General features: G+C 43.4%; 4 protein-coding genes across 7 annotated transcripts; 3 read left to right on the top strand and 1 right to left on the bottom strand.

Moving 5' to 3' along the window:
* The first annotated feature begins 511 nt into the window (after positions 1–511).
* On the top strand, positions 512–6,858 carry LOC125986708 (claspin). 2 transcript variants are annotated; one of them, XM_049750534.2, is made up of 24 exons: positions 512–758; positions 1,137–1,245; positions 1,313–1,674; positions 1,804–1,953; positions 2,020–2,076; positions 2,153–2,225; positions 2,303–2,405; positions 2,495–2,967; positions 3,030–3,218; positions 3,282–3,436; positions 3,500–3,654; positions 3,735–3,784; positions 3,854–4,053; positions 4,114–4,621; positions 4,703–4,736; positions 4,819–4,894; positions 4,978–5,096; positions 5,168–5,329; positions 5,406–5,527; positions 5,606–5,736; positions 5,824–5,935; positions 6,019–6,080; positions 6,145–6,297; positions 6,495–6,858. In XM_049750534.2, exons 1-24 carry the CDS (start codon positions 732–734, stop codon positions 6,618–6,620), a joined length of 3,708 nt encoding a protein of 1,235 aa, XP_049606491.1. In that variant the 5' UTR covers positions 512–731; the 3' UTR covers positions 6,621–6,858. The 2 variants fall into 2 exon arrangements, with proteins under 2 accessions (XP_049606491.1, XP_049606490.1); XM_049750533.2 differs by having other exon boundaries at positions 6,016–6,080.
* Positions 6,859–9,259: 2,401 nt separating this feature from the next.
* Positions 9,260–11,542, top strand: LOC125986975 (uncharacterized). Of its 3 annotated transcripts, none has more exons than XM_049750950.2 (2): positions 9,260–9,414; positions 10,111–11,542. In XM_049750950.2, the coding sequence occupies exons 1-2, from the start codon at positions 9,281–9,283 to the stop codon at positions 11,147–11,149; spliced, it is 1,173 nt and encodes a 390-aa protein (XP_049606907.1). In that variant the 5' UTR covers positions 9,260–9,280; the 3' UTR covers positions 11,150–11,542. The 3 variants fall into 3 exon arrangements, with proteins under 3 accessions (XP_049606907.1, XP_049606909.1, XP_049606908.1); XM_049750952.2 differs by lacking the exon at positions 9,260–9,414 and adding an exon at positions 9,423–9,565; XM_049750951.2 differs by lacking the exon at positions 9,260–9,414 and adding an exon at positions 9,572–9,786.
* A 5,306-nt stretch (positions 11,543–16,848) lies between these two features.
* Positions 16,849–18,083, bottom strand: cdca5 (cell division cycle associated 5). The gene has a single exon (XM_049750886.1). The coding sequence runs from the start codon at positions 17,948–17,950 to the stop codon at positions 17,183–17,185; it is 768 nt and encodes a 255-aa protein (XP_049606843.1). The 5' UTR covers positions 17,951–18,083; the 3' UTR covers positions 16,849–17,182.
* Positions 18,084–18,124: 41 nt separating this feature from the next.
* On the top strand, positions 18,125–23,094 carry psmb2 (proteasome 20S subunit beta 2). Its single transcript, XM_049750887.1, has 6 exons — positions 18,125–18,275; positions 18,728–18,850; positions 18,933–19,003; positions 22,492–22,654; positions 22,722–22,771; positions 22,885–23,094. Exons 1-6 carry the CDS (start codon positions 18,185–18,187, stop codon positions 22,981–22,983), a joined length of 597 nt encoding a protein of 198 aa, XP_049606844.1. The 5' UTR covers positions 18,125–18,184; the 3' UTR covers positions 22,984–23,094.
* The last annotated feature ends 483 nt before the right edge of the window (positions 23,095–23,577 follow it).

Genomic DNA, 23,577 nt, shown 5'->3' with positions numbered 1-23,577 from the left:
AGTTACAAAACAATATTTAATGGCAACATTTAAAGCGTTTACACGTTTAAAGGAAACTAATTAGAACAAAAGAATTCACGACATTAAAGTAGAGAAATAAGAGGTATTTTATTACTAATATCACTTAAAGAGCATACACTACAAGAAAGGGATTTTGATAAGATCTTAAGCATATTTTTAACTTAAATTTAAAACAATATACACTTGGGCTAACTTTAATTCTGTTACCATCTTATTCCATTTGTGTGCAGCATAACAGGTTGTTTTGAGTTGAGCATTTATCTAATCTGCTCAGGCTTCAACACATTCAGGGATTCATAAATCAATAGTATAATTTTAATATTGCTGCTTATGATAAAGAACACTTTTCCACTCCTCAATTCCGCCCGCTGAAAAAGTCCAGAAACATAAATCACGCACGTTTAAATTATTCAAATGTAGGCGGGACAAACGTTTCTGAATAACCAATAGGAAAGCAGAGCGTCACCGATTGACAGCTCTGTGAGACAAACTGCTCCAGCTGTCACGGCGCGCGAAAGATCAAATTCGGAAGGCGCGAGGGAGGACGAAAGCGATCGACCTAAACGCGATCTTATTTCACTTTAAATGACTGAATTAGCCCTTATCGTTAAGGCATTAACTTTTCGGATGCGCTGCCACAAGTTGACGAGACTTTTATTTCCTCACTGTTGATTTCTTTGTTTACAAGCTAGTAGCAAGCGGACAACGAGATGACCTTAGTCCTTTCTCATCAACTGGTTAGTAAATACTTTTTACGAGATAACATTTCTGCTTATTGTGTTATAAACTGGAAAATATTCACTCCTATGAGCGATCAACATTTATTTACTATTGTTAGCTTGTGCTAGTTAGCGAGCTAACTCAGTTGGTCATAGCTAGCTAAATTGCATTTTCTTTTATTAGCTTCGGTTTAACAATGTTACGCAGCAATCGTGATTGAATTCCGCGTTTATTTAATGTTCTGAATAGTTTTCTTTGTTGCGAGGTCCTCTTCAGCTTTGTCCTCATTGTTTGCTTTGCTCCAAGGCGCCACTTGCTCATGTCCTCAAAGAGCATGCCTAGTTAAAGCTGTAGCCGCGTATTTTCTAAATATTGTTAAATGTGTTTCTATCCAGGCTGAAGGTTTCTCAGCCGTGACCCCTACAGAAACAGAAAGCGATTCAGACAGTGGAATGGGCTCTCCAACTGAGGAGATCTTGCCAAACAATAGAGAGGAGCGTCCAGGTGAAGTTGCAAGACAATCGAGATTGAATGAGTCATCTTGTGACTGAGCCCCTTTTTGTTTTTCCAGACTCTGACGAGGAAGAAGACATTCAAGTTCGTCGAAAGCCTCGCTGTAATGCCATCAGAGATAGCGACAGCGAAGAAGAAGGGGTGCCTGAGGTGGAAGCGTTAGTAATAGCTCTGAGTGAGGAGGAGGTGGAAACAGATGAGAAACAAAAGGTTAAAAAAACTAGAAGGAGGATTTCTGCTGTTGGAGACAGCGAATCTGAGCAAGAGGAGGATGGGCAGCAGCACACGAAGAAGGGCGGCAAAACTACAAAAGATTCCAAAAAGAGGGAGAGGAGTCAAAGGCACCGTGACAAAAAGGAGAAACATAGTAAAAATGTTGAAAAATTGAAAAAGAAAGAGAGATTCTCTGACTTGAATGAAGTGAGTGATTTACAACGCATCCTTTTGGTTTCTTTTGCACAATCCTGCTTGCAAAAAATGTTACAATGAGAAGAAAGACTGCTTCAATTTTTGCGTCACACCGATAATGACAAACTTCTTTGTGTCCAGGGTGCACCATTCCCCGGCATTCTAAATGACAGCGGCTGCTTGTTGAGCAACACGGATCTCTTTGACACCGGTATCAACGATGAGTCGGACGATGAAGAGTCACTCGATTCGATCCGAGCTGCTGTCAAAGAAAAAATGAAAAAGCACAAGGTATATTGCGTCAAGCATTACTGTAAAAAAAGGCCTTTGTGTGATTATTTTTTAATATTAATATAGGAACCATTTCTGGATGAAGAAGAGGAAGGAGATGAATTGCAAAAGCCCCAGCGTGTAGTAAGCAATGCTAATAACTCGGAAATCAAAATAAACCCAAAATGTAAGTTTGACTTACGGCTTTGTGCGCTCTTAGGAGAGAAAAGCTGCACGTGCAAGTAAAGAGGCAATGAAGCAGCTCCACAGTGAGTCTCAGAGGCTGATCAGAGGTCAGTTTATACACACACACGTTTTTTGTCATGAATCAACATGAGGCTTCAATCTTTGGCATGTTTCTCTAACGTAGAGTCAGAACTCGGCCTTCCGTACCACATCCCGGAGCCAAAGACCATTAGCCAATTTTTTAAGAAGAGAGCCAGGCCTGAGGGACCCGCCATGGCTCTGTTGAAGTAAATGCGCAACTTGTTCTGCATGTCACATTAGTTTATTGTTGATGGTCAGCATTTTTATTGGAACTAAATATAATTTAATCTTTTAGGTCTAAACGGTATTCTGCAGTATTGTTGGAGAAACCGGCACCACCACCACCTCCAGCCAACCCCGCCAGTGAAGAACAGGATTCTGAGATCTTCTCTCAGCTCAAAACATTACCAGAACCTTCTGCTAAATCTTTGCCGCTGGAGGAAGAAAGCCTGAGTCAACCACAAGAGACGGCTACCGAGAGCTTAGAACCCGACCAGGACTCGGTCCCGATGCTTTATCTCTCTGAGAGTTTGCAGGAGACGATTACAACCGATTCTTCAGTGAAACCGATATCTGAAGAGGAGGTTGTTAGGAACCTGACTGAAGCTCTGGTTGATGTCCAGCAAGCAGCTGCAGTTGAGCCCACCAAGCCCAAAATGGACAAACTAGCCCGACTAAAAGAGCTTGGACTGGACCCGCCGCCTGTTGCTAAACTACGTGCTAATGAAGGAGCTTTTGTTCTCCTTGAACCAGCACCACACAAGCCAGGTCAGTCATGATTTTTTTTAATCCTCCGCCATCTTTTCTTACATTGCTATTTCTTCAATCAGGCGTGGAGGCTCTGAAGAAGCGGTACCTCCGTCACATCCACGCGCCTGTCCGGCCGCAAGGAGAGCACACGCTGCAGCTCAACATCGTCCGTAAAGACACAACCCCGTCCGGCAAGGAGGAGTTGCTCGCCGAGTCCGTCACGGTCACCGTTAAAGAAGGACAAGAGGAGCCGGCGCCGACCAAACCTGGTATGAAACCAAACCAGTTTATTTTCTGTCGGAGCCTTTTGACAAATCCTCAAATCGTCACAGGGGAGAAACTGTTGACCCTGAAGCAGCGACTCCAGCTCGCCATGGCGCAGCGGAGACAAGAAGAGCGAGTCCGCAAGGCCGAGCTGAATCGCCTGGATAATGAAGAGTGTGGAGAGGAAGAGGAGGAGGCAGAAATGACTGATGAAGATGAAGAGGTGGGCGTTTTTCCCTTGTTACCTTGACGACAATGTGCTTACTTTTAGTTGGATGGATCACAGGGTTTGGATGACTTATTGGGAGGTGAAGATGGCGAAGAGGAGGAGGAGGAGGAAGATGGCAGCGTGGCATTGAATTGCCCGCCAGTCACTCCAGACATAATTAACACTGATGGAACACTCATACTGTTCCCTGGCAACTCCAGTTCTCGTACCGGGTAAGTTGGTTTTACATTTATAATTCACCTGGCAAAGTTTAAAAAAAAACTGAGATTGTTTTTTTTTTTTTTCTTTTAAGTGATGGTGGAAGGCGATCTGGTGTTGGACTATACGGCGCTAGTAAACTCGGTAAGCTTTCAAAATGGATTACTAATGCAACTTTTTTTTTTTTAATGCAAGTGTCCATGTCTTCTCCAGAAGAGGACGACTCGCTGTCTCTGATGAAGGACATCAGCCACAACAGCAGCTTTGAGCTGGCCGGATCCATGATCACGTCCTACCAGCCGGTCAACCATCAGCGCATCGGGAGAGGCGCCAACAACTCCAACTCCAGCTCCGTCTTCCGTTCACCTTCTCCGTGTCTGTTCCGGCCCAGCATCCTCAGCTCTGCTTCCAAGGTGAGATGAAAAAAAATAATTCTTGTCATCCTCTGACTTTGTTTCTTGTCTTTCTGACAGAGCTCCGGGAAACTGTCGGAGCCTTCGCTGTGCCTTCCGGTTGAGGACTCCCAAGATTTATACGCCCCTCCTTCACCGGTGGACTCTGAGCCCACCGACGAAGTCGCCAGACCCGGCGGAGATTCTGATGGCCGCTTCTCCCTAGAGGACGACACCCACTCCCAGTTACTCGACGCCGACGGCTTCCTCAACGTGGGTCCGCGACCCGGTGCCGTCCGCTCGCACAAGAGAAAATTAATCCTGGACAGCATGGACGAAAACGCAATGGACGCCAACATGGGGGAGCTTTTAGGAATGTGCTCCGGGGGGTTCGGGACAGCGCCGGGCGGCGAAGAGGCGCCAGTCGCCGGTGAAGAACTTCTCGGACTATGCTCGGGAGCATTTCCGACAACACAGGCTGGGGAGGAGGCCCAAACTGATAAGAGCGAGCAGCGAGAACAGGATGAAGATTTGGAAAACAGCATGGATCAATTACTCGGGCTTTGTTCTGGCAAATTTCCAAGCTCAGGTTGAATACTTTTTTCAACCTTGTAACATCGTATGTTGCACCGATTACTAATTGGTTTCTAATTTTTTGTGGCACCTTTAGGTTCTTCCTTCATGGATTCACCAGCACAAGACAGGTAATGTCAAAAATTGAATCTGTTGAGAATAGAAATGACGCTAGGAAATTACGGGATTCTCACGTTGACTTCTTTCGAGCAGTAAGAAGATGCCGCAGAATGAGGAGGAGGAGGAGGAGGAAGAGGAGGACTGTGACTTTCGGCTTCTGTCAGATGTGGTATGGAACAGAGCAACTTTATCCAATAAAAAAAGAACTAGAATGAACTATTGTTTGAGATTTAATCTGGATTTGTTTTGTAGGAAGACGAAGAACGGGATGAGGAAATAGATGAAGAGGAAGAGAATAATGAGGTAGAAGAGGAGGAGTTGAATGGAGTGTTTGCACCCAACCCCAGTCGCAAGAAAAAGAAGAAGAAAATGTAAGTGAAGATTCCAGATGAGCATAACTGCGGGTTGAAAACGTTTTGACCTCCGCCCTCTGCTTTGGTAGGCGCCTGACCGACTACGTGGACTCCGAAGCCGAACTGTCGGGCAGCGACGAGGGGAGCGGCGATGAAGATGATGATGGAGAGAGCGAGTATGAGGAAGAGGAGCTTCTGGAGGAGCTTCCGTCTGATGAAGAGCTGCATGACCAGGTCAACAAGATCCACATGTGAGTGAATTATTATTATTATTATTTTTAAACGAGTTGGCCAGGACTGAAATTGTTGATATTAACGTTCTTGCAGGAAGCAAGTCATGGACGATGACAAGCGCCGCTTGAGGCTGTACCAGGAACGCTACCTCGCCGATGGCGATTTGCATTCTGATGGCCCTGGAAGAGCTCGCCGTTTCCGTTGGAAAAATATAGGTTTGTTACAAGAGAGTTAATTTTTTTTTCCACAACAAACCGAATCCAGAATGGGCAAAAAATGCTCCCCTGTTGCAGATGATGACTTCAACGCAGACGGGACTGAAGCTGAGGGTGAGGAGGAGCATGAGGGTGATGATGATATCGATCAGATTGAAATCCAGAGGAGGAAAGAGAGACTGGAGAGAGAACAGTGGCTCAGAGAACAGGTGGGACAAAATACCTGTTGAAATTTGTACACAAATCAAAATGCGTGAGAAAAAAAACAAATTTTCCATTTCCTTGCTTTCCTTCAGTCCCAACAGAAAGACAAGAAAGTGGCCGATTTGGATGAGGACATTGGAGAAGAAGATAGTCAGTTCATGAAGTTGGCAAAGAAGGTGACGGCTAAGACTTTGCAGAAGAAAGGTTCGAGGTTTTTTTTCTTACCAAACTTGACTTACAAACCAAAAGTTAAAATGTGTTGCTAATATCTCCCAATTCACAAGCAGAACTTCCTGTTCCACCACCGCCACAGAAGACATCAACAAATCCATTCCTGCGACCCTCACAGGTATGTTGATGTTTGTTTTTTTGTGTTTTCTGTCAGATAATAAAAGTGTATTATGTGTGTGAAGGCTAAAAGAGGTTCCCTGCTGAGTCAACCTCAGTCTGTCCTTCAAAAATTGGCGTCCATATCCGAAGGAAACCCACTGGCACCCAGAAACAGCCGGGGGTTCCTCTTTCAGACGTTGTCTCCAGAGAAGGATGGAGAAGAGTCTCAGAATCATGTGAGTGGATGAATTATATGTTTGAGTTAGAAATTATAATGTAAAAAATCCAAAGTGATGTACAATGAACAAAAATGAATAGAATAGTTTGAGGTGAACTCAAGCAATCTAATATTTCGCCAGTAGATGGCGCCAAAAGCTCACATTCTGGCAAATTAGACTTCCAACAAATTGAAGGCTTGAGTTTTGATTGACAGATGACAAAGAGGAGGGCGAACACAGGAGCGGTCAACCCAGCAGCCAAGAGGGTCTGCAGGCAGGACGCGTCCGCTGGAAACGCAAAAACACCCCAGAGAAGCATTTTTAGCTTCTTGGACCACTGATTATGGAAACGTAGGCTGATCAGTATTAACAATGTTTGAGGTAACTTCTGAAGCTGCAATATGAGTGAGTACAACTCCTGTTTCTATTTTGTTCCACTCATAGCCAACTAATTATTTTATTTTTTTAAATTTTTGCTTGTTCAAGCGCAATGTTTTGCTGTGTATATAGGGCTGATTTTTTTTTTTTTTGTATTTTACATGTAAATCAAATTATATTTTAATAAATGTCTGCAATTATTGTCTGTTTTTCAGCATCACATTTACAATATTATGGAATCTTCTTGACGGCTGATTTTCTTCAGCCTTAATTGAAGTTTGCAAGGCTAATGTGGCTAATATTAGACACACATTATAACAGGCCCCTTAAATCTCTCCACCTCATTAGTTGCTATGCCGATTAGGAGAAAAGTGTCCTGGGGTTACGTTGCCATGCAGGAGGGCCACATTACAGGGCCACATTACATATCATTTAGAGCCAATGCTAAATAAAGTGCTTACTTTTAGACTTTTGCCATATTGAATGTTTTTCCGGAATATTGCAATAGTACAGATTTATTATTTATAGGGTCAAGAAAGCCAATTTAATAGATTTGTATTCATTATTTTCATGCCTTCCAATATGGATTTTCAAAGCCTCTCCCTGTGGAGGCTGAGCATTGAGGTCAAAGGTCATAAGACTTGACAAAAAAAAAACCTGAACTCCCAACACAAGAGCCAGGAAGGTTACACGTTTTGGCACGCATGGATGTTCTGAGTTTCTAAATATCTAGAGGACACGGATCGGCTTCTACTCTGATTATGAGGATAAAAGAGGGCAGAGGGTGGAATAATTGGAGAGAAACAAAAGCCGTTGCACCCAAGGGTCTTTTTGCTGTGTGCCATGCAGCATCCAAAGATAAAAGTGTAATTATAGTGCAAAACAAGCCATGCTGGATTTCACTTTAGCACGTCTAGGCTAATTTGGCTCATTTTGGAGCAGTCCTGGCTTGCTTTTCTTTTTTTTTTTTTTTGTGCATCTCTTCTGCACACTGGCGATCTGACAGCGTGGCCCATGGGTGCCGGCCGCCCTCGGCCGCTGTCACGGCCCGAGATCGCCGCTGGAGCAGATGTGGAGGGAAGTGGGTCACGAAGCTTCGGGCTGTGGGAGTAGTCAGAAACAAGGTCTTTTTATGCACAAGGTAAGTCATGCTCTTTTTATTTGTGACATTACGGTAACAGGCCTCAATGTTTTCTAACTTCTTTTAAAAGAGTGAGATAAAGAGAGTGATGATTTTGCGTGTGACGAGGCCTCGGGCACGTGGCTTGCGTTTGATGTATTTTTTATGGGCTTAGGCTACTGGTGAAGGGGCGGGGAGGGTGCCTGGAGCTGGTGGATTTCAATGTGGATGTTGTTGAAGGGGAAGTAAGAGGGGATGGAACTGTGTGTGTGTGTGTTCGAGCAAGTGGGGGATGAGTTTTTCCGCCGCCAGCGACGATGTGTCAGGGGGACGGCAGCGGAGAGGAGAGAGACACTTGTTAAGTCTGTCTGATGTAGCCTCTCGATATCACACACGTACAATAATCCCGAAAAAAAATACTTGCTACTAACTATTGGGCCCATAAGATTGATAATTATAGTTGCATTATGGGTATTGTGTAATTGCCAGTTTTTAAAAAAATATTTTTGAAGCTAAGCACATTTTTGTACTTTTTCAATCAGTATTTCTCTTTTATCATTTTTTTTTAAAACAACATAGACTTGTTTAGTACAGAGTGTGAGTACGTTTGAACCCTCTGGTAATTTTTTTTCTAATTTTAGCCTAAACTGTTTGCATAACTTTGAATCGTCAGACCAAATGATGGCTTAACTCGAGGATCACTCCGTGCTTTTTTTCGGGATGATTTTATATTTCCTGGAGGGCGTAAATGAACTTGAGCCAGCTCTTGATTGTGTAACTTGTCATGTGGCTATTATGAACAAGTGATACAGTGATGAAAATATTTTTTCTAGTTAGGGTTGAGGTCCACAGACTGACTTGACCACTTCATGAAGGTTCCTGTGTGTACTTTGAGGGGCTGTTCTTCATCCTTACTCCATGATCTCCATGATTTTGCATGAAGCTCCAAGTCAAAGTCAATTAATTCATTTTTAGGTTTTTTTATTTCACGCAAAAAACATTGTGCAACATTTTTTTTTTTTTTTTAAAGATGGAGACCATCACTATTATAGGCAATATGCACCACAGCAAAACAATACAGTAATCCCTCGTTTATCGAGGATAATTGGTTCCAAAATCCGCAAAGTACGGTCACCAACAAGAAGTACTGGGCAGGCTAACGAGTTAGCGGAAAGATGTTAATTCGGGATCGTGCTAACACGCGAAAACGGACTTCTAAAGGAATGTAAACGAACATTTGGAGCAACTTGTCTTAAAGGTTAGACACATGTTTCCTCAATTTAAAAGTTTTATTTTGACTTTGAAATGTTTTTGTAATTTGGACAAAAAAAAAAATCCGCGATGTAGTGAAGCCGCGATAACCGAAACGCGAAGTAGCGAGGGATCACGGTATATTTAAAAAAAAAAAAGTGCTTTATCACTTTCCTCTTATTCTTTCGTTTCCTGTCCACCCAACCCAGACGTCCGCGTCTTTATTTTTATTTTTTTCATACGAGTCAGGGGATGGCAAGAGGGAAGGGAGGGGGGATGAGGGAAGAGGAGGATCAACAACACCGCGTCGGAGGAGGGGGAAAACGTTGGGAAAGGCGCAACGTCGGTCCAGCCTCTCTCCATCGAGCAGCTAACCCGCACATAAGGTAAGAAATCAACCACAAGCGCATGCAAATGAGGCTGAAATGTCAGTCAAGTGACTTAAGCGAGCAACAAATAGGAAGAGGAAAGGGAGGCTGCTGTGTTGATATTTTTTTTATCAAGGAAGGGAAAGAGAGGAGAGAGCACTGAGATGGGGTGAGTGTTACATAACGCGTAAGAGAGAGACGCATTTTCATACGTTTCGCTTATTTCACCATTTTATTTTTTTTATTCCTCGTTGGTGATTTTTTTTGATAATCCGATATGAAGCCCATGGGCGCCATTAGTCGTCGTTTTTCTGCTTTCTATAATCATCTAGCCAAATCCATGGAACCGTTAAAGAATCGAGACGTCCATCCTGCATCGACTCTATTTGGGTATTTTTTTTTTTTTTTTTTTTTTGGTTTCTGGGCTGCGTGGATGATGAGCTGTCCTTCAGCACCGCGCATGCACGCGGAGGGAGGGGGGAGAGGGGCTTCATGGTGAGGGGGGGCGGGGGGGGATTGACAGCAGCCTCAAGTCAGGATTAGAGAAATTTCCATTCCGGGGTGACACGTATATGATGCTAATAGAATTGGAGAGCAGAATCGTCGCCTGTAGTTATTATAAAAACATTGGAAGTATTTTGGGGTGACCTGCAAAAGGGTGATTTAGAGGTGAGACGGCACATTTCATTTTTTTTTTATTTTCTCTCCTTACAGTGAGAATCAATCCAGACCAGAAATGCTTCATCAATATCAACCACAAGCCTACAAAGGTCAAAACACCAATAATCCTCGCTCCTCGTCATCGTTGTCGAGCAAGAAGTTTGAGCAAGATGGCAATTATAATTTTGTGACAAGCAATGGAAGAGGAAGAGGAGATGAAAACCAAAACCCTCCACGCCCGAGTAAACTGGGTCCTCTGAGTCCTGATTTAAGAAGTTCATCCTCCTACAGCAGCTCCGGGCTCTTGTCACCTCGCTCCCGCATGCCAAGCTGGAGCACGCTGGAGCCGCTTCCCGAAATCGAATATGGTGATGACAGCCATGGGCGAGTTCCCCCTGATGGAGCTGAGGAAAGGAGGATGGTGGAAGAGGAGGGAGAGGTGATGGCTAAGCATAGGGAGAAGATGGAGCTCCAGAGAAGAAAAAGTAGCATCCGAGGCAGGGATGATATGGAGGAGTTGATGAAGCTTGAAAATGACGACGAGTGGGGAGACAGCGGCTCGGAGTCGGATTCTGGTGGGAGCATGTCGTCCGTTCGATTAGAGAAAGGAAGCAACTGGTTATCTTCAGGAGGTTTGGAGCGTATGTCGTTTGGAGAACAAAAACCAACCCAGCACGATTTTGAGCCCACCAGAAGCAACTGTAGAGAACCATCAGGAAAACGGAGAAGCTTAAACCGCAGCTCCATGTCGGGCAGTCACCTCGAAAACCTCCTGGAGGAAGGAGCGGAGGAGAAACACGACCAGTCGTCGGATTCTGACGGCGAGCTTCCTGAAATGATGGACGCCGTGTGGACGCTGCGGGACCGTGAGAGGTTCAAAGCCCAGGAGATGGAGAAGCACCAGGTCCAGCTGACCATGTATCGCCGTCTGGCTCTCATCCGCTGGCTTCGCACTCTCCAAGGCCGCATTGAGGAGCAGCAGAACCGCCTGCAGTCCAGCTTTGACATCATCCTCACGCACAGGAAAGAACTTCTCCGTATGGGTGCCGCTGTGGTCAACGCCGCGCCACCTGCAGCCGTGGGACAATCATAGGAGCATAAATAAAAAATATATTTATTTCTAAGATTAAAAAAAAAAATGCAAGAAAATTATTAGCAAGCAACAACTGGATTAGGAAAGCAGTTTTGTTCGTGTGCAAAAACTGCACTTATCACTAAAGGGGAAATTCCTCTATCAAAATAAAAGTCTAATTAATTAGCACAAATATGTATTTCCTTCTACTTGCACTTTAAAAATAATAGTTGACCACCTTGTTTTTTTTACCTAGAGATTAAGACAATCTAGAGTTGATCCATTTTGTGTTTTTATCTACCAAAGCAGTTGTAAAAAACATTCTTTATGTTGTAAGTCAATGTGATCGTCCAAAAATAAGAATAACTTGTGTGTAATTATCTTAAACATGTCATTAAATACAATATCAAAATAGCTTTCTGTGTTTTTAAATTCTTAGTAGTATCGCAAATTAAATATTTTCTTTGTCATTATATTTCCATTGCTCTGAAGCAGAGTAAATTTAGCACACAGCGTTCATTTTTTTCCTAATCGGCATGTTTATCGATGTTCTGCTCCGCGCATTGTAATCCACCCTTGGGGCTAAATGTCCTTTTAGCCAACAATTGCCTCTTTGTCCGTTGAATAAAAGTCGTTTTGTACGGGTCCATCACACGGGCTCGGCCAACGTGTGTTCTGCAGAAAGTGTGATTGCCGTGTGAGGCTGTTGCCCTCCGGCACTGAGATCATCTCACCTCCATGTGTGTCAGTGTGTGCATGTGTGTGTGTGTTCAAAAAGATACCAGCATCTTGGCCACCCTTTAATTGTGTGCAAGTTTGAGGAGGCCCTCACCCATGCAAATCACCCTTAGGGGGGATCATGTCAGTCTGTAACCCCGCCCCCTTGGAAGAAGCCACGCCCCCTGGTAAACAGACGTCAGGTAGCAGGAAAAAGGCCAAAGCCTCAGGGCAAGCTAAAAAGAAAATCCCTTCTTCTCTTATCGCGTCTTTGTGGTGCAATGATTGCAGTGAGTAGAACGAATTTCCATATTGATCCGCCGTTTTTTTGCTTGTTGAAAGACATGGGAAGAGAGAGGGATAACATGTTTACAGCAGTTGCAATGGTTTGTCTGCGATCTGCATGAAAGTAGCTCAAAAATGAGACAAACGTTGCTTTTGATAAGGTTTTATAAAACGCTAAATGCAATTTCAAGGTGGGCTAACTGATTACAAGAAACTAATGTCTGTGTTTTGCAATTCTTTTTGTAGACTAAATAAGAAATCTTTGTTGTTTTTGTTGTTGTCATAAATAAATTGCATTTAAAGAAATATATGTTAATATATGGACTGTACTTAATAAGCAGTGAACGTTTGTAGATAAACGTAAATAAATAAAAATGTGAAAAAGTAGATTTTGATTTAATTTAGCCTAGCCCACACAATTGAAGTAGTTTATTTTATTTATTTTAACATTTTAAAATTACGTTTTCTAATATACTCCATCGTAATGTTGATTTGAATTCGATCAATTGTTTAATCTTAGTTTTGATCAATGTTTATATGACATGAATGCGTCTCGTCTATTTGAATTATAATCACAACCACAAGGGGGCGACTCTAGATCATAAACCTAATGGGATGAGCCTATCCACTGCTGTTAACGAGGCATCCTGAAAATATTGTCCACCTATATCGAAATAGTCATAAAACATGGCGGGTATTGTATTTTAAAATTTAGAGAGTATTTTTAAGAAAGAACAAAACCAAAAAAAAGTATAAAAACATGCGAATATTTTTTTTAAATATTTTTTTGACTTAAAATATAAAAACTACCATGTCTCATGGTGAGTTTGCTAAATATCTACACTTTTCTTCTCCTACATTTCTGTTTGCGGGTTCAAATATTATATATAAATATATTTAATATCTTTTTTTTCCAACCCTAAAAGCGAATGTTGGGCAACTCTTGGCTCATCTCATTGCAAGTGAAGTTTGCCACTTCAATATGGCTTAATCCCAAGACCATGAACATTTCTTCTTTTTACCATCTTATTTTTATATAACCATACAGATAGAAAACCTGCATCCCCCCCCAAAAAAAGTGTTTTCAACTGGATCGGCCTTCCTTCTTTTTGGACAATATTCATCATATTACACTCCCGCTGTGGCCAAGTTGGTGTGTGTGGGTCTTTTTGAACATAGACATGCATATAGAAGCTATCATAGTCTCCCTCGCCCCTTCTTTCCTCTGCCTGATGTAGTGTGACAGTGTGTTAGCCCGCAGCACTCTGCTGGCTTGGAAACAATCAGCTTTGACAGAAAGGGGGTGGAGGAGGTGGTGTTGCGTTGGGGTGGGGGGAGCTCGGGGGGGCGAGCAAGGAGGGGGTGAGGAAGGGTAAGTGAGGGTGCAGGGAACTTGCGGCCGGAGGCCTGGGTATGATGAACTGGATGAAAAGAGTTGTCGATTGAGGCAAAAGCTGGATGCCGGGAAGGATGGATGGACAAAGTGTGCTTGACAGAAATGAGGATTGCAATACTGCACAGTTGGGTAGCAGTAAGAAAATATTTGAAAGTAGCTCCGGAAAAACAACGAGTTCATTTTGCGGAGCTAACTTACATAAGTGAGCCAACCTTTGTCACCTTGTTGTCACTTAACCACTTGACTCTCCGTTAATTTACTCAGTGGAACGATTTATAAAAGCCCCTCTTAAAGTGCCCCCACTTGTCACTCAGCGGCTCAGCTGCCTCGCCTGCTTTAACCAGCTAATAAATATGAAAACAGCAGGTTAAAGTTTTATCTCTGAAAGGATTATCGTCTTCTATGGAGTCCTGTGAAAAATCCCCCAAACCTCATAATGCTCAATGTTGTGCTATAAAACCGTGTTGGACAAAAGAAGCTTTTTCACGCATAAGGGGTTTTCTCAAAAGCACATTGAGAGGAGCCGGGCCCCGGACCCGCCCATAGATTATGTGGCTGTCAAATGAAAGCACGGCTGGGAGCGGCAGGTGCGTGTGCCAAGCACGAGGGGGGGGTCACGGGGGTCTGGTGACCACGCAGGGTGGAGGTACGGAAAATGCCACGCAGCTGCCGGCGGGAATGTTTGCACATTGTCACTTTCATTTGCTCTTTTGCTTTTCAACGTAGACCCCCACGGCTGAGTCGGGGGTCCCCTCAATAGTATGGCGGTAAACGGTGACACTCGGTCCACAAAGACCACATGGGATGCAGGTCGTGCCCACCTCCGTGCCGTGAAATGATATCGATGGAGAGTTTTGCAAAACTCTTTTGGGCTTGTCACGCTTTTCTTCCCCGCGGGCTTTTTTTTTATGCATTTTTTTGATATGGCAGACGAAGCTGTTTAATAATGCGGCCTCATGAATTTAGCGGCGTATAAGTTTGCCAAAAATCAATCAAATAACACACACGATGCAAATGGAGCTCCACGCTAACTAATCTCATGTCATGTGGCTTTTCATGGAGTCTTATCTTTTCTTCTCATGCATTCACAATAAGGTCAACGCTTTGTTATCGGTATTAGAAGACCACGCTGACCCGGGCTGCATCTTCGCGCCCAAAATTGCTTGTTTGCATCACACCTTGGCGTCTAATCTCAGTCGTCCCATTCCAAACTGTAGCCTAAGGCTATGTGTGGGTCCTCACTTAATCCCCCCCACCCCCCCACCCCTTTTAGGAAAGTCTCCATTGGGATTTGGCAAAACTGTTACATGTCAGAAGCGCACAAGGCCGCTTTTTCACACCATCGTCTAGAAAAAAAAGGGATTAATGGCTCGGCTATTATGTGCGATGAAAATGAATAACAAACAGCCGTCTGTTTATGCTGGAGAGAAACGATGTCCTTTTTTTATCGCATCGTCTTTGGCCTAAAATCAGCGTGTTAAATTTGTGTACGATATTTGTTTTTACTTTGATGACCCCTGACTTGGCTAAAGTTGCAATCAACGCAAAGAAAATCTTCCACCTCGGCGCTATTTTTTTCTCCCTTCATTCCCGCAACTGCCAACACGGCTCGCACGGAACATCGGCAAATGAAATATGAAACAGTGTGTGTGATAAACTGGTAGATAATCATCTTTTCATTAAAACTTTCATCCCGAGTGACTTAAATATTCAAGGGGCCAATTACGACGCTTTGTATCTCTTTCCCTCACACTCCGGCTTTCCTTAACAAGAGCAGTCAGAAGGGCTGCGTGGCTTGAGGGGTTGAGTGAGAGCATCATTATGGAGTGGTCCAGTGGAGGGGGGGCTTGCCGTCCCTCATTGGGGGAGACGGGGAGCCAAATACAGGGAGAAGGACGAAAAAAAAACCAAAAGGTAACAAAACTTGGGATGCTGGGAAAAGACAACAGATGAGATGAATATAGATTTTCCATGCAGATAAGTGCAAATTATGAATGCCGCAAACATGGTGCACGCTTTTCGTGTATTAGCAGTCAGAGCACTGAAGCCCACGGGCGATTCCTGTGTGAGCTTGCGATAAAGGGGGGAAAGGAGAGAGGAAGTACAATGGGGGAGGCGGGCGGGAGGGGGGGAGGAAGTTAGTTGGTTCTATGGGAGAAGGGGGGAGAGTGCTTCCTCTGTGCTTTAAAAAGCCTCTGGATCGTGTCCCCCGTTGGTCCATCTTTACACACACACACATAGAATCCCTCACCCAATTGCCCCCCCCCTCACCCCCATCCTCCCCCCCTTAAAAAGAGTGTCTTGGCAGGGTAATTAAGAATGGCCTCTAAACACAGGCGTAAGGCAGCCACGCTCCAGATGAAAGTAAATGATTAAAATAATTACAGACTGCGAGATGACGAGCCGGAGTGTGGGGTGGCCGCCGGACATTTGTCAGTAATTAGATAATTAATCTGAATGCAAATGATGAGCCCTAACGAAGCAGTCAAGCTGAACCGGAGACAACTGCCGTGAGTGAAATGGGAAGGGAGGGGCGGGGGGGAGAGAGAGAAGGAAAAACACATCTATATTGAGAGTGTAAAATATCTACCCTGCTTTAAAAAATCAGACACTCCCAAGAAAAAGGCAACATTTGGGTTCTGCTAGTTGACAGCTCCCGTCTTACTGTTTTTAGCTTGCAGTGACAAACATAAAATATATATATATATATATAAAAAAAAAAAAAAGCCTCGTACACGCAGTTGAAATGTCAAACGAAGGATACCAGCGCACCACCCGAGGATGCAAACAGAGCGCTTCCGTATATGAATGAGTAAATTGTGGGTTTACTCCCTGTCTACAAACACTCATTATTTCGCAACAACATAGCCACAAACTATTTTTTATGGAGAAGTGGATGAAAATTACCATTCTGCTGTCAATCCCTGATAATGTTGACTAAAAAAAAACATCTTGCTCATACCTCCAGACAGCAGCTTGGATAAAAAGACATATGTGACAGTGAAGGACTCGCCCCCTCCCCTGTTAGAACAAATTAAAGCACACGTCCATTTAGCTTGTTAAAAACCCCGAGAGCCAATGTTTTACCTGCCTACTGGTTGTTCAATGGAGACTGATGGCTCACTCATTCAGCCTGACATAATCACTGGAGACCAATGCTGCATGAAGGAATGCGGTGGATTTGTCTAACAAGTCTCGTCTGTACGTATTGCGCAACAGCGTGATTGTGATTTGTCCACAAGGAAATTCGACTTAAAAGTCCGTGCATGCATTTTGTAAAATATTCTACTTGATATATATAAATAAATGTCACAAGAGCAAATAACATAAAAATGTAATATTTATTTAAGAACAGATGCAGAAAAACAAGAAATTTCTTGAATGGTTAACTATTATAAGATAATCAGCAGGTGCTTATGAAAGTCCAAGTTTCTGCAGAATTGTGATGCAACACATGAGGTCTAACAAAAAAGGACGTTATTTAGAGAGAAAACAAAATACTATTAAACATTTACACCGTACATTACACACTTATGGCAGAATTTCCATGGAGGAGATGCTAAAACATTTGAAAATAGGCAATATTATAACTGATTAATGAAGGACTGTCCTCTTAAACGTGACATCTAATCAGTATGTCAATGTCCACGTTGATTTCACTCCACAACCAACTCAAATTGTTCAGCCTCCTGGAACTCAGCGTTCATCTTGGCCGAAAGGGCGTCCAACTCCGTGGCGTCGATCTGCTGGACCTTCCTGCGGTTCTTCTTCTTCTTTACCAACGCCACCCCAGGGATGTCGATGTCTGGACCACAGTCCTCACCGTCCAGAATGAATGAACTTGGGGCAGACATGATGCTTGAAAACTCCAGAGCCGAATTAGCTCGACTCACGCTTCGTCCCACCTCGGGGGTCTGCAGCATCTCGAAGCCGAAAAGATGCTCTCGTGCTTCAGGGCCGTTGAAGGATTTGTCGCTGGTCCTGGTGTAGGAGCGACGCACTTTCTGTGACCACATCGCATCGCGTGGATCCTCCTCGAGCTGTTGGGGAGGATGCTGGACCGGCGTGGATGGTGCAAGGGTCTCAGAAGGCACGGTGGCCTTCTTTGCACTGGAGAGCCGCCCGCTCTTCCGAACGGAACCAGGAGTGGAGATCTTTTGCCTCTTCTGCTGTTTTCCTTCTGATCGCCTCGGTGTGTTTTCTTTGTCGTGCGCGGATGCAGCAATTGATTTCTTTGGCACTATTTTCCTCACGGAAATAAACCGCTTGACGGGAACATTACTGTCACGCGCCATGTTTTCTTCCGTATTTACCAAGGGAGATGTCAGCCGCGGGGAGCGTCTCCGCTGCGTCGAGTCGTTTAGTTTATTCGAATCCATCGTTTTTTGACTCGGAGGTGTTCGCCCCTTCATTCGATCTCCCATCGGGTTTTAAAAAACGAATACAGCACTTTTTTGATGAGTGTACAGCGACTAATGCACAAAGTCCGCTCAAAATGCCCGCCCGAGTCGCGTGTTTTTGACGTCATTCCGGTTTCCGGTGACGTATAACCCCTGCGACGACTACTCGTAACTTTTGCTGAATAATCTGAGCAAGCGAAGCTAGAGCGCGTCTTTCATAAACATTAATATCTTTTAAATTACCTCCCGTAATACAAAATGGAATATCTAATCGGTATACAGGGACCGGATTATGTCCTCGTCGCTGCCGATAATGCCGCGCTCAGCAGTGTAATTAAGTTGAAAGAAGGTAAGTGCTAATGTGTTAGCTTAGCATCACTAGCCAAATCGAAACTGACATTTTATGCTTATATTGGTATATTATTCTAAACTTCCGAACGTCTTGAATTAAATACATTTGTGTGTCGTGTATGACTTTAGCTTCTTTGTTGTGAAAGTGTTCCTATTCATTTCTATTTAAACCGTCTGAGGTTAAATTCACGCAGATTGTTTTTGTAATTGTTATCATGGCTCTGTACATGTATGTTATATAAATATATTAAATATGTCCATTTCATGTAATAGATGCATTCTATATGTTTAATATCTTCTATATACAGACAAATTCTCCTGTATTATCTCGTGAGGATAAAGCGGTACAAAAAGATGAATAATAAAGTAAAAATGATTGCGTTTTTAAAATAAGTGATTAAAATAATCAAGATGCACTTTGTGATGGTTAATTGTCCCAATATGTTTCAGACGATGACAAGATGTTCAAACTTAGCGAAAAGATCTTGCTGCTGTGCGTGGGGGAGGCAGGAGACACGGTGCAGTTTGCAGAGTATATCCAGAAGAATGTGCAGCTCTACAAAATGAGAAACGGTAAGCACTTCAAATTGGATTATAAATCTACTAAAAGGAAATACATAGTCTAATTTATTTTTTTAAATCTTTGTCTTTGCAGGCTATGAGCTCAGCCCAGCAGCCGCAGCAAATTTCACAAGAAAGAACCTCGCGGAGTACCTTAGGAGCAGGGTAACTATACTCAACATGTAAAATAATATGTATAATTTAAAAAAATAAAATTAAAATAACTTAGTAAGTATGCATAGCGGTCATCAATGTCACCCTATGCAACCCTGATTTGAAAACAGGGTGTTTAAGTAATTTAAGAGGTAATTAATATTAAGTTGCCATGGAGATTTTTTTTATTTCACTGTTGATGTTTAGAACAATAGATGTGAAATAAGTTTCACTTGTCACTTTAAAATTCAATGACGATAAATATAACAACAGTACTTAATTAGTAATCGTAAAAGTTCAACATTGTGCACATAAGCCAATATATAGCAAATAATTGAAATTTACAATTTTTTCTGATCATTTGCGTATGTCGTGACGCTCGCACTCATTTGTCCGAAATTGTGCAGCTGCTTCCTTTCACAATAGCAGAAGGGTGAAAATAATTACAAAAAAAACAATTAGCGTAGCCGGGAAGGGAATGTGGGACACATCGAGCCAGGGATAGGGGCGGGCTAGCGGGGAGGAGGGGCGTGAAGGGAGGCTGTGGGTGTCCCAGTGGGGACAACACATACTCTCAGTAGACCCACACTGTACAAAATGGAGTGTGAGAACCAGTAGGAGTCAATGTACACATGGTTTGAAATTCTCCAATATGTCTGGGAGTTACATTATAGATAGTAACGCTGTGAAATGTAAACCTGCTCGATGGAAACAAGGCTTTATCCACCCCAAAAAAGAATCGGCCAAAAATTTGCACATGGAAGAGTGCTTCAGGATCATTTGTATTCAGTCAAGGTTGGAAAATGTTGAGCAGAAGAACATTTTTATTCATGTCTTGTCATCCGCTGCAAGGGAATCTTTATTTTTGTGCCTCATGGTTACGACTTTGGCTTTGTAAGCGCAGGATTTATCAATGCTGCATTCTCAGGAGTGCTGAAAAACCAAATCCAAAGCATTTTTTTTCTCCCAACCAGCATCCCACACCTTCCTCCAGCTATGTTTCCTCATGCATTCAGCAATCTCCAGAGTATCCAGACATTTGCAAATTGTGTTGGGTTAACCGTTTATTTTTTCCCCCGCCATGTTTTCTTTTGAATATAAAGTCCGGAACATCAATATTTCACAATCAATTTTCTTTTAATTTGCTTACAAATGATTGGAAATAGTAACAAAATAGCAACTGGTGGACTCTTTCTTCTTTATTCTCTGCCAAAATCTGCATCATGCAGTGCACTAATGAACTCGCAGTTTAAGACGGTCGGCGGACCAAAACGTCATTAAGTATCGATTTATACGAAACCGCCTCTAGTTCTAACCTTTGTTCAGTTGCTGTCTGGGCAACTGTCCCAGATATTTGACAATTGCTTTTAATTAATTGGATTAAATCAAAGCAGATTAATATCTTGCCACAGTTAAAAGACGCTTTATCAAGATAATGATTTGTTTTCGATCCCAATTTTTGTACTCCTCGATCCTCAAGTCAAATCCCCCCCCCCCTTCCCGAAAAATAATCACCGCATTGCCAGCGTATTCAAAGCCCTAGGTTAAAAACTACTAAATTCATCAGTGCTATATTGTTAATGTGTATAGCCCCCGCCCCCCCCCCCCCCCCCCCCCCTGCAGGATGCAGTCCAGATGAGTTCTATAGACTAAGAGACGTCATACTCCAGTGGCTCCCGACCACCGGGAGGTGTAGTTAACTCTCGTCAGCCAAGCGCGTCTGAACGGACAAACGTGGTTTACGTAGCACGCCGCTTACCAACCTGCCGTCCAGGAAAACAACTGGGCCGGCGTTATTAACCTCTGGAGAACTGCGTTTACTCCCGCTTCGGGGAGCGGGGAGAGCGAGTGAAACAAAGGAAGGAAAAAAAAAAAAAATGGCGGCAAACATAATCACCGGAGGCTTTGGCAAGTCCGCATCGGTAATGAGGCGCAGGATTTAACGCCAAAGTCGAATCTCGTCTTCTGATGCCTTTTGGAGATTTGTCCCGCAGTAGATGATTGTAATCTTCAATGTTTTATGATTAATAGCAATTAAACACAAGGGTTGGATACTTCAGGGAGCGATAGCATAATTGATTTTAGGGCATCCCCCTAACAGCGATCATCGCGACGCTAACCTGTTAGCCTTTGCGCGGCGCCGCTCGCTCTACAGCTGGGCCCATATGTGTGCGTGATAAATTTCACAAATAATTACTGGTGCCATATTGCACACAGCTCTACGGCTCCTGCACAGATGAACAATTAATAGGACAGATTGAGGAGAAATGCCAATAAAGGGAACATGCCCGGGGCAGGGTGCAAAAACCGGGGGAGAGGAGTGGGCCACAGGAAGGAAGGCAGAGATGAAACTTGGAACAGCGGCGCCATGTTTGCGCCATGGTTAATTTTGTTTTTGCGTCCCGGTTTTTAGGGACATTGTTGACGCGAGTTATCACTCACCAGGGAGCTTTTGTCTCGTCGGGTTGTGAATTATTAAGTGCGCGGAGTTGATCAGATGTATTGTTTGTCAATCGAGGTGTGAATTCAGGTGGCGGGGTTAACAAGGTGTCTTTGAGGTGACATGGGAAGGTTATTTTCATGCCAGGTTATTGTTACATTGTAACTAGTGAGGCAGGTGTCTGCTTCGTGGGGGTGATGCCACTGGGGTGTTTGCTGGCTCACAGAGGAGTTAAAAAAAAAAAAAAAAAAACCGCACGTGCAAACACACGATTCGGCCGTACCTGCTGTGCAACCGACACACACATTTGTTGCTTTCGAGTGAGTGAGCGCGAGGCCATTATTAACACTCACACTAAAACCCGCTCCACAGGGGATATAACAATCATCCCCCTCGTGGCAAATATCACGCCAACACAAGTCACCGAAATAAGCAGGTCAAATGCGAGCCAAATTGAAATGACAGGGCAGGTGTGGAGATGGTGAATCACCTCGCTGCGAAAGCCGGCATAATATTATTGTTTTTCTGTTTTGCCGCTAATCAAAAACATTCTTTGTCTGTCAAGCATTTAGGCTCCTAGATGTTTTTGGAGCGCTCCGAATTGCGTTTTGTTTTCTTTAATTGAGGAAAGAAATTAGTGTACTGGAGGGAGAGAAGAGGCTGGAAGCGTGGAAGATGTAATTTCTAAAGATGGAGAGGGGGTGCAAGCGAAACGACTTTAGAAGTTTTTAATGAGCCCTGGCGTGACTCGGGGGCTCGGGGTGAAGGCAGCGGGAGAGGAGAGGAGGGGACGAATGAGCAAAAAGGGGGGGGGGGGGTGGAGGAGGCAAGACGGGTGCTGACTTCCAGCAGATGTCACACTGCAAGTGACTAAATAAACAAACACTTTTGCTCCATGTCGTCCATTTTCCATAACGTGAAAATCCCCTCAAGGTAAAATTTTGACGCTCCCCTGGTCAGTAAGGAACGAGCTGCATACCTTAAAAAATCCGAGATTCAATGCACATCGAGCATCCTCGGGCGGGATGCCGAGTCGACCTTCATCGTCTCCTCTCTTCAGACGCCATATCACGTCAACTTGTTGCTGGCGGGCTACGACGACGCAGACGGACCGGGTCTCTACTACATGGACTACCTGTCCTCGCTGGCCAAGGCCCCCTTCGCCGCTCACGGCTACGGCGCCTTTTTTACGCTCTCCATCCTCGACCGCTACTACAGACCAGGTTTGTGTCAGGCCACTTCTTGTCTCCCCAATTTCACAGTTGGTTAACTTGTCCTCGTTTCTTCCAGATCTGACCAGAGATGAAGCAGTAGATGTGTTGAAGAAGTGCATTGACGAAGTGAGTTGTTATATTTTAATACAAGAACTTTCTGAAAATTAGGAGTCGATTCCTCATTCAATACAGTTTTAGTTAGTGTTTCTTTATGTCCTGATGGTTTCTCCCTCCACCAGCTGAACAGACGCTTCATCCTGAACCTTCCCTCCTTCACCGTCCGTTTGATTGACAAGGAGGGCATCCATGACCTGGAGAAGCTCTCTGCCACCAACTGACCGTTCCCTGCTTAGCTACCAGCAAATCACAACCTTTTTTTTTTTTTTTCTACCAATGACCTCCTTGTTCTTTCTGTTCCAATAAAAAGTGACACGCAGTTGAGATATACACTCTTTGTCCCTGTGGTGCTTTTCGCTATACTCTCTCGTTTACTCATCTGCAACATGGAAAGAGAACACGCTCCTGGCTGTGTACTTTTGCACTTGGATTCAGTCAATGTGCAGTGGACAATTGCTCATGCTTTTGCACATGCAAAATATATATATTATATATATATATAACATCTATATATATAATATATATGAGTGTGTGTATTTGTATATGTATATATATATATATATAGATATATGTATGCATATATATTTGTGTGTGTATTATATATATATATATATATATATATATATATAATAAATACATCTTTAGGAAGAGACATGTAATAAATTTGCTGCTGTGTTTGACACCCGTGAGTTTGCAAGTGCTCTTATATAACATTGTTTCCATGAATCTTACAAAGTATTTGTCCTTGTAAATGTAAAAACCAAGACAGGCTTGTAACGTCACCGAACGTAGTACGTATGTGTGGTTTCATCGCT

This window comes from Syngnathus scovelli, chromosome 19 (assembly GCF_024217435.2).
Source record: "Syngnathus scovelli strain Florida chromosome 19, RoL_Ssco_1.2, whole genome shotgun sequence".
NCBI classification, from domain to species: domain Eukaryota; kingdom Metazoa; phylum Chordata; class Actinopteri; order Syngnathiformes; family Syngnathidae; genus Syngnathus; species Syngnathus scovelli.
Note: the sequence above shows the minus strand (reverse complement) of the source record. Positions and strands in the feature narration are given on the sequence as shown.

Excerpts from the sequence above, each read along its gene's own strand:
- LOC125986708 (XM_049750533.2), top strand. The coding sequence starts at position 732 with ATGACCTTAGTCCTTTCTCATCAACTG. Across the intron at positions 1,675-1,803 it reads GATTCTCTGACTTGAATGAA|GGTGCACCATTCCCCGGCAT; the intron begins GTGAGTGATTTA and ends CTTTGTGTCCAG. Across the intron at positions 6,298-6,494 it reads GAGAAGAGTCTCAGAATCAT|ATGACAAAGAGGAGGGCGAA; the intron begins GTGAGTGGATGA and ends TTTGATTGACAG.
- LOC125986975 (XM_049750950.2), top strand. The coding sequence starts at position 9,281 with ATGGCAAGAGGGAAGGGAGGGGGGATGAGGGAAGAGGAGGATCAACAA. Across the intron at positions 9,415-10,110 it reads GCAGCTAACCCGCACATAAG|TGAGAATCAATCCAGACCAG; the intron begins GTAAGAAATCAA and ends CTCTCCTTACAG.
- cdca5 (XM_049750886.1), bottom strand. The coding sequence starts at position 17,950 with ATGGGAGATCGAATGAAGGGGCGAACACCTCCGAGTCAAAAAACGATG.
- psmb2 (XM_049750887.1), top strand. The coding sequence starts at position 18,185 with ATGGAATATCTAATCGGTATACAGGGACCGGATTATGTCCTCGTCGCT. Across the intron at positions 18,276-18,727 it reads TGTAATTAAGTTGAAAGAAG|ACGATGACAAGATGTTCAAA; the intron begins GTAAGTGCTAAT and ends AATATGTTTCAG. Across the intron at positions 19,004-22,491 it reads CGGAGTACCTTAGGAGCAGG|ACGCCATATCACGTCAACTT; the intron begins GTAACTATACTC and ends TCCTCTCTTCAG.